Source organism: Acipenser ruthenus, chromosome 9 (assembly GCF_902713425.1).
Source record: "Acipenser ruthenus chromosome 9, fAciRut3.2 maternal haplotype, whole genome shotgun sequence".
NCBI lineage: Eukaryota > Metazoa > Chordata > Actinopteri > Acipenseriformes > Acipenseridae > Acipenser > Acipenser ruthenus.
Window position 1 is genome coordinate 31,986,830 of NC_081197.1, and position 9,201 is coordinate 31,996,030.

Sequence of the window (9,201 nt, forward strand, 5' to 3'; positions counted from 1 at the left end):
TACTGTGCAAAAGTTTTAGGCAGGTGTGAAAAAATGCTGTAAAGTAAGAATGCTTTTAAAAATAGACATGTTAATAGATTATATTTATCAATTAACTAAATGCAAAGTGAGTGAACAGAAGAAAAATCTATATCAAATCAATATTTGGTGTGACCACCCATCAATTCTTCTAGGTACACTTGCACAAAGTCAGGGATTTTGCAGGCATATAGTCAGGTGTATGATTAAACAATTATACCAAACAGGTGCTAATGCTCATCAATTCAATATGTAGGTTGAAACACAATCATTAACTGAAACAGAAACAGCTGTGTAGGAGGAATAAAACTGGGTGAGGAACAGCCAAACTCAGCTAACAAGGTGAGGTTGCTGAAGACAGTTTACTGTCAAAAGTCATACGCCATGGCAAGACTGAGCACAGCAACAAGACACAAGGTAGTTATACTGCATCAGCAAGGTCTCTCCCAGGCAGAAATTTCAAGGCAGACAGGGGTTTCCAGATGTGCTGTCCAAGCTCTTTTGAAGAAGCACAAAGAAACAGGCAACGTTGAGGACCGTAGACGCAGTGGTCGGCCAAGGAAACTTACTGCAGCAGATGAAAGACACATCATGCTTACTTCCCTTCGCAATCGGAAGATGTCCAGCAGTGCCATCAGCTCAGAACTGGCAGAAAACAGTGGGACCCTGGTATTATTATTATTATTATTTATTTCTTAGCAGACGCCCTTATCCAGGGCGACTTACAATTGTTACAAGATATCACATTATTTTTTTACATACAATTACCCATTTATACAGTACACCCATCTACTGTCCGGAGAAGTCTGGTCAGAAGTGGCCTTCATGGAAGACTTGCGGCCAAAAAGCCATACCTCCGACGTGGAAACAAGGCCAAGCGACTCAACTATGCACAAAAACACAGGAACTGGGGTGCAGGACTGATGAGTCAAAATTTGAAATATTTGGCTGTAGCAGAAGGCAGTTTGTTCGCCGAAGGGCTGGAGAGCGGTACACGAATGAGTGTCTGCAGGCAACAGTGAAGCATGGTGGAGGTTCCTTGCAAGTTTGGGGCTGCATTTCTGCAAATGGAGTTGGGGATTTGGTCAGAATTAATGGTCTCCTCAATGCTGAGAAGTACAGGCAGATACTTATCCATCATGCAATACCATCAGGGAGGCACCTGATTGGCCCCAAATTTATTCTGCAGCATGACAACGACCCCAAACATACAGCGAAAGTCATTAAGAACTATCTTCAGCGTAAAGAAGAACAAGGAGTCCTGGAACTGATGGTATGGCCCCCACAGAGCCCTGATCTCAACATCATCGAGTCTGTCTGGGATTACATGAAGAGAGAGAAGCAACTGAGGCTGCCTAAATCCACAGAAGAACTGTGGTTAGTTCTCCAAGATGTTTGGGCCAACCTACCTGCCGAGTTCCTTCAAAAACTGTGTGCAAGTGTACCTAGAAGAACTGATGCTGTTTTGAAGGCAAAGGGTGGTCACACCAAATATTGATTTGATATAGATTTTTCTTCTGTTCACTCACTTTGCATTTTGTTAATTGATAAATATAAACTATTAACATGTCTATTTTTGAAAGCATTCTTACTTTACAGCATTTTTTCACACCTGCCTAAAACTTTTGCACAGTACTGTATTTGTGTACTTTGTTTTGTTTGAAAAATGTACCTAGCTGATTAATGTACGCTACGCCCCTGGTTAAGTGTTTGTACCCTGGCCTGTAGTGCTGAGATGTGAGTAAAGTGCGCCCTTGAGTGGGGAGAACAAGGCATTTGTATGAGACTTGGTTTCAGATAAATAATTCACCCCATCATCTTCATACACTGTATACTGAAACGCATACACTCTGCAAACACTAATATACTGGACCGCATACATACACTATATACACATACATTGAAGCCCATATATCATTATTTATTGTATGAATGTGTGCAAGTTGTACGACACTGAAATGTCAAATTAAAACATCAGTGTGAAGTGGCAAGAACAGCTGCTCATAACTGAGGTTAAATTCCATATCATTCTTCTGTAGTTGGTAGCAGTGTTAACATGCAGTCTAATACTAATAGTGCTCTTTGTACTAATGACGTGTCTCATGAAATCAGTTTTCAGTGGTTCAATGAAGAGAAAAAAAGAAAGAAGACCAGCTCCATCTAAAGAAAATGCCTTTAGCATTGAAGAAAAGGCTACCTGAGTATGAATTTTATAGAGAATTTAATAACACTACCAGAAGTTTTAAAACATTGCTTTGTTTCAGTCTGAATCGGGAAAACAAGACACTTTGGGATCTTTGGGGATATACGTACAATGATCCATGCCAAAGCCACGCAGAAAGCATTGTGTTGAAAGAAATAGAGCGTTTCTTTAAAGAAAATCATCCAGACACAGTTCAAAAGTACAAACTGACATTGTATATGTCTTTCAGCCCTTGCTATAAGTGCTGTGAAAGCTTGGCTAACTTTCTGAAATCAGAAGAAAGAATTGATCTACATGCAAGAGCCTCAAAACTATACTTCTCTCAGAACTCTAGCAATCAGAAAGGTCTGCAGCAGCTCAAGCACCTAGGGGTCTCCTTAAAGGTGATGGACAAGGAGGATTTTCAGGACTGTTTCTATTTGTTTGTCAATGAGCTGAAGCAGTTTGAAGAGTGGCCTGATCTGGAAAAAATGAGTGTAGACTATTCTGCTGCTCTGGAAGCCATTTTGAATCAGGTACAGCTCTGGCTTGCTTACTGTTGGGAATTCTCTTTTATTTATTTTTATTTTATTTATTTATTAGCAGACACCCTTATCCAGGGCGACTTACAATTGTTACAAGATATCACATTATTTTTACATACAATTACATAATTTTTTTACACATTATTTTACATACAATTACCCATTTATACAGTTGGGTTTTTACTGGAACAATCTAGATAAAGTACCTTGCTCAAGGGTACAGCAGCAGTGTCCCCCAACGGGAAATGAACCCACGACCCTCTGGTCAAGAGTCCAGTGCCCTAACCACTACTCCACACTGCTGCCCTTTTGCAGTACCTTGTGCTCTGTGTGATGTGTGGGCATCTGAATATGACACTAGTTTGGTTCAGTGAGTGAGCAGGTGTAAGCAGGGTTTGTTTATCACAGAAAAATAAGGTTTGTGTGGTAAAGCATAGGTAAGCGTGGTAAAGCATAGGTAAGCATTGTAAAGCCCGTGGCAAATCATGGTAAACTGTGGTTAATGGGTAGTATAACCATGGGAAAAGCATGGCGAATTGAAGCTGGCCTTTTTAGTAATGCCTTTTTATTATTTTAAAACAAGTTTCTTATAATGTATTTTCTACAGTGTATCAGTCATTTTTAGTTTAGTTTATTAATTAATTTACATTGACTACATTCTAGTACCCATTTCACTGCCTCTCCAAAATATTATGGCTTATAATTATGAAATGATTTGCTCCGGTCACAAATCTAACATTTTATCTTTTTTTTTTTTTTTTTTTTTTTAAAGTGTGAAACAAATACAGACTCGGGAAACGTCTCTGCAGGTGTGTATTGTAATGGATGGACACAATTACATCGGTTTTCTTTCATTAGTAAAATAAAATGAAAAAGTCATTTACTTATGACATGTGTATTACAAAATAGAACATTATTGGGAATGTAAAAAAATACTGCTACATGAACAACACTGTTGGGGGTTCTGTAACACATTAAGAGACCTGAATTTCTGTAAAAACAGACTTACAAACACTATTTCAAAAGCTTTGTGATTATGGCCCATTAGCTACTGTAAAATACATTCTCTGCAGTGGCTCATTTTAAAAACAATTATTTTTAAATGTAACTGAGTTTTTAAGTAACACCATTTATTGCATGTTATCTATATGGGCAGCAGTGTGGAGTAGTGGTTAGGGCTCTGGAGTCTTGACCGGAGGGTCGTGGGTTCAACCCCAGGTGGGGGACACTGCTGCTGTACCCTTGAGCAAGGTACTTTACCTAGATTGCTTCAGTAAAAACCCAACTGTATAAATGGGTAATTGTATGTAAAAATAATGTGATATCTTGTAACAATTATAAGTCGCCCTGGATAAAGGCATCTGCTAAGAAATAAATAATAATCTATTTCATTCTCTTATTCTATCAACAGACATTGCTGCACTGGAGAGCAGTCCACTTCACACAGATCCCACTGGTCACTTTGATCATGCAGAGGACAACCTGGCCCCTGACAACAATAACAGAGACAGGCCGTCTAAGAGTGAAACTCCACACAAACACAGCATTAAAGATGGATGGGTTGGCAGTTCTAAAGGAGTTAAAAGGAAGCTTTCTTTTGAAGATTAAAAAGAAAGACCTCAACCTATACACACCGTTTGGATGACAATTGTCAAGCTCATGTAATACACAGTGTTTCCTGTAGATATCAAATGCACAAATAAAGAAAGGGGTTGATTAGATCAACAGACAGTCCAAGATAAAGCACAGATGGAATTTGTATAATTTACAGCACTGGAGAATCATTCTGGATTGCATGAACCATACCTACTGTATCTCTGCTGAAGGTTACCCCTAAACATAAGCCATGTCCTTTGCCCAGTACTGCAAGTGCTCTAAGAATCCTGTGGCTGGGTATGTGGATCAATTCAACCCATTTTATAAAATGTTACAAGAAGACACTTATGTACAGATGTATTTGTTGTAAAAAATAGACCATCAATGAGAGATCTGTTTTATAAATGTAACTTGCTTTAATCTGGCTACTCCTTTTTGACAGGTATAAAATATTATTTTGACATCATATATGATTTTGCAGTAGACTATAAATAGTATTATGACACTGTGATGAAAACAGTAGATATACACGTATTATACTGACCCCATATCACGGCAATACTTTATGAAGATGATATACCACAGTGGCAGAAAACAATTTATTTTAGTCCTTTACTACAAACATGGCTCTTTATTATTAGGGAAGTCACTGGCAGTGTCTTTGCTGTCTTGTCTAATTTAGGTTGGGAAATAACTAGTTTTTAACAATCTAAAGAATAATTTGTTAACTGTTTTATATTGTTGTTGATCTTTCATTGAATGGAATGAATTATGAAATTATGTATCATCATTTCTTTTGGCTCTAGAAATTAAGAGGTGATGCTTCTCACCGCACTCCGAAATACCAATGTAAAATCGCATCCTTACTAGTTTATGAATGTTGTAGAGGCACTTTTTCATACCTTTCTTACCACAAAAGCACAATATGGCTATCAGAATACATACATATGCCTGACATGTCAAACTATTGAACAAAGGGAAAATAAAATGTAAAATGTCTGACTTATCTATTTGCATTCAATATTCAATAGCACCTCATGTATTCAGGTACAGTAGCTCATACATGTCGGCAACAATGCTGGTGTAATGTGTAATGCATTTCTTGCAAACATTTGCAGGGTGTTCTGTAACACATTATATTATATTACTCTCTGAAAAAAATGTTTTTGCATTTTATCCTTCTTAAAAAGGTTCCTGACTATGTTCTGTATGGTTTAAATGTGACACTTCCTTGTGTTCTTGACTTCCTACAATGTGACTTGGAACACAAGACTCTTCCCATTATGTGTCATCAGCCAATTTATAATAAAACGTTTTGGGATGCCAGCTATTCACAAACTTTAAGGAGTGTTTCATGTAATGTTTTGTAAATGACTGTTTTAAAGCCCACTTTCCAACTGTATTATGTACTGAGTGATATACGTTTATTTTCATTTAAAGCACTATTTAACCTTAATATACTACACACCTTTTGCTTTGGATCAGAGTTTCCAACAAAGAGGAGTTTTAACTGTACCCTTTATTAATGGCTGATTGTGTTAATAGAAAGTTTAACCTGTGGAAAGCGTTGCATAACAAACCTCAGACAGTCCTTAAAGTTTTGTGAATAGGGACCATAAAATGAAGAAGCATTTTAGACCATGTGTGTGTGAAATCTAGGGAATAAAAAACAGTATTAATCCAAACACTGAGGTTATGAACAGTGATGCCAGGGCGTCCAAGGAAGACTTCTAGAATTGTTGTGTGGACTATCACATTTCAATAAGAAGAACATAAGAAAGTTTACAAACGAGAGGAGGCCATTCAGCCCATCTTGCTCGTTTGGTTGTTAGTAGCTTATTGATCCCAGAATCTCATCAAGCAGCTTCTTGAAGGATCCCAGGGTGTCAGCTTCAACAACATTACTGGGGAGTTGGTTCCAGACCCTCACAATTCTCTGTGTAAAAAAGTGCCTCCTATTTTCTGTTCTGAATGCCCCTTTATCTAATCTCCATTTGTGTCCCCTGGTCCTTGTTTCTTTTTTCAGGTCAAAGAAGTCCCCTGGGTTGACATTGTCTATACCTTTTAGGATTTTGAATGTTTGAATCAGATCGCCGCGTAGTCTTCTTTGTTCAAGACTGAATAGATTCAATTCTTTTAGCCTGTCTGCATACGACATGCCTTTTAAACCCGGGATAATTCTGGTTGCTCTTCTTTGCACTCTTTCTAGAGCAGCAATATCATTTTTGTAACGAGGTGACCAGAACTGAACACAATATTCTAGGTGAGGTCTTACTAATGCATTGTAGAGTTTTAACATTACTTCCCTTGATTTAATTTCAACACTTCTCACAATATATCCGAGCATCTTGTTGGCCTTTTTTATAGCTTCCCCACATTGTCTAGATGAAGACATTTCTGAGTCAACATAAACCCCTAGGTCTTTTTCATAGTTCCCTGCTTCAATTTCACTATCTCCCATATGATATTTATAATGCACATTTTTATTGCCCGCATGCAATACTTTACACTTTTCTCTATTAAATTTCATTTGCCATGTGTCTGCCCAATTCTGAATGCTGTCTAGATCATTTTGAATGACCTTTGCTGCTGCAACAGTGTTTGCCACTCCTCCTATTTTTGTGTCGTCTGCAAATTTAACGAGTTTGCTTACTATACCAGAATCTAAATCATTAATGTAGATTAGGAATAGCAGAGGACCTAATACTGATCCCTGTGGTACTCCACTGGTTACCTCGCTCCATTTTGAGGTTTCTCCTCTATTCAGCACTTTCTGTTTTCTACATGTTAACCACTCCCTAATCCATGTGGACGCATTTCCTTGAATCCCTACTGCGTTCAGTTTGAGAATTAATCTTTTATGCGGGACTTTGTCACAAGCTTTCTGGAAATCTAAATAAACCATGTCGTATGCTTTGCAGTTATCCATTTTCAATGTTGCATCCTCAAAAAAGTCAAGCAGGTTAGTTAGACATGATCTCCCTTTCCTAAAACCATGCTGGCTGTCTCCCAGTATATTGTTACCATATAGGTAATTTTCCATTTTGGATCTTATTATAGTTTCCATAAGTTTACATATAATAGAAGTCAGGCTTATTGGTCTGTAGTTACCTGGTTCGGTTTTGTCTCCCTTTTTGTGGATCGGTATTACGTTTGCTATTTTCCAGTCTGTCGGTACAACCCCTGTGTCAAGAGACTGTTGCATGATCTTGGTTAGCGGTTTGTAAATAACTTCTTTCATTTCTTTGAGTACTATTGGAAGGATCTCATATGGCCCAGGGGATTTGTTTATTTTAAGAGCTCCAAGTCCCTTTAACACTTCTGCCTCTGTTATGCTGAAGTTATTTAAAATTGGATAGGAACAGGTCGACATGTCGGGCATGTTGTCCGTGTCCTCCTTTGTAAAAACCTGTGAAAAGTAATCATTTAATATATTTGCTATTTTTTTTCCTTCATCTATGATTTTGCCATTTGTGTCTCTTAGACATTTAACCTCCTCTTTGAATGTTCTCTTGCTGTTATAATATTGGAAAAATATTTTGGAATTGGTTTTAGCCCCCTTAGCAATATTGATTTCTATCTCTCTCTTGGCCTTTCTAACTTCCTTTTTGACTTGTGTTTGCAGTTCCAAGTACTCTTTCTGTGTACTTTGTTTTTGGTCCCTTTAAAATGCTCTGTAAAGTGCCTTTTTTCGCTGAATATTTTTTTTAATTGATCTATTAAACCATTTTGGCCATTTTGTTTTAGATTTAGATTTGTCTACTTTTGGGATGTAATTGTTTTGTGCCTCTAGTACTACATTTTTAAAAAACAGCCATCCTTTTTCTGTGGATGTTTTCTCTATTTTACTCCAATCTACTTCTGTTAGTCTCCGTTTCATACCTTCATAGTTTGCTTTTCTAAAATTGTAAACCTTAGCTTTAGTCATTACTTTTGGGGTTTTAAAAAATATTTCAAATGAGACCATGTTGTGGTCCGAGTTTGCCAATGGCTCTCTGACCTCTGTTTTAGTTATTCTGTCTTCATTATTTGAAAAGACTAAATCAAGGCATGCCTCCCCTCTAGTCGGTGCCTTGACAAATTGCGTTAGGAAGCAGTCATTTGTCATTTTCACCATTTCGATTTCGTCCGTCGTGCCCCCCATCGGATTCTCCCATTTTATACGGGGGAAGTTGAAATCCCCCATTAGTATGGCTTCTCCTTTTCTACACGCATTTCGAATGTCATTGTATAACAGATTATTTTGCTCAGCATCTGAATTTGGCGGTCTATAGCATGCTCCTATTATTATGCCCTTTGAATTTGTGTCCATTATTCTGACCCATATTGATTCTGCATTGTTTTCTTTGTCCTGATTTAACACCTGGGCTTGAAGACTATTTCTTATGTATAGCGCTACCCCTCCGCCTCTTCTGTCCTGCCTGTCTTTCCTATATAGTGTGTACCCACTAATATTATATTCGTCTCCCTCACTCTCAGACAACCAAGTTTCTGTAACACCTATCACATCGTAGTTACTTGTTAGTGCAGTAGCTTCAAGTTCTAACATTTTGTTTCTGAGACTTCTAGCATTAAGATAAATACATTTAATAGTGGTCTTATCTGAGTTGTTGCCCTTGTTTTGATGTGGTATCCCTTCTGTTCTTTTTGTTTTCTCCCCCCTTCCTTTCTAGTTTAAATACTTCTGAACCTCCTGAAGGATCCTTTCTCTGAGTAGATTGATTCCCTTTCTGTTTAAGTGCAGTCCGTCCCACCTGTATAGATAGTCCCTGTTGTAGAATGTGCGCCAATGTTCAAGAAAGGTGAAGCCTTCCTGTGTGCACAGGAAGGCTTCAATAAGTAAGTAATATAACTATTTAA

General features: G+C 37.8%; 1 protein-coding gene across 5 annotated transcripts in view; it reads left to right on the forward strand.

The window, feature by feature from the left end:
* Positions 1-5,577, forward strand: part of LOC131737910 (DNA dC->dU-editing enzyme APOBEC-3H-like) — an 11,257-nt gene extending 5,680 nt beyond the window's left edge. For 3 of the 5 annotated variants that reach the window (XM_059029841.1, XM_059029842.1, XM_059029845.1), the window contains exons 2-4: positions 2,131-2,736; positions 3,518-3,554; positions 4,157-5,577. In XM_059029841.1, the coding sequence (XP_058885824.1) occupies positions 2,188-2,736; positions 3,518-3,554; positions 4,157-4,353 (783 nt within the window). In that variant the 5' untranslated portion in view covers positions 2,131-2,187 and the 3' untranslated portion in view covers positions 4,354-5,577. Of the gene's footprint in view, positions 1-2,001; positions 2,737-3,517; positions 3,555-4,156 lie in introns of those variants that run through there. The other 2 variants (XM_059029844.1, XM_059029843.1) reach the window with 2 other exon arrangements.
* The last annotated feature ends 3,624 nt before the right edge of the window (positions 5,578-9,201 follow it).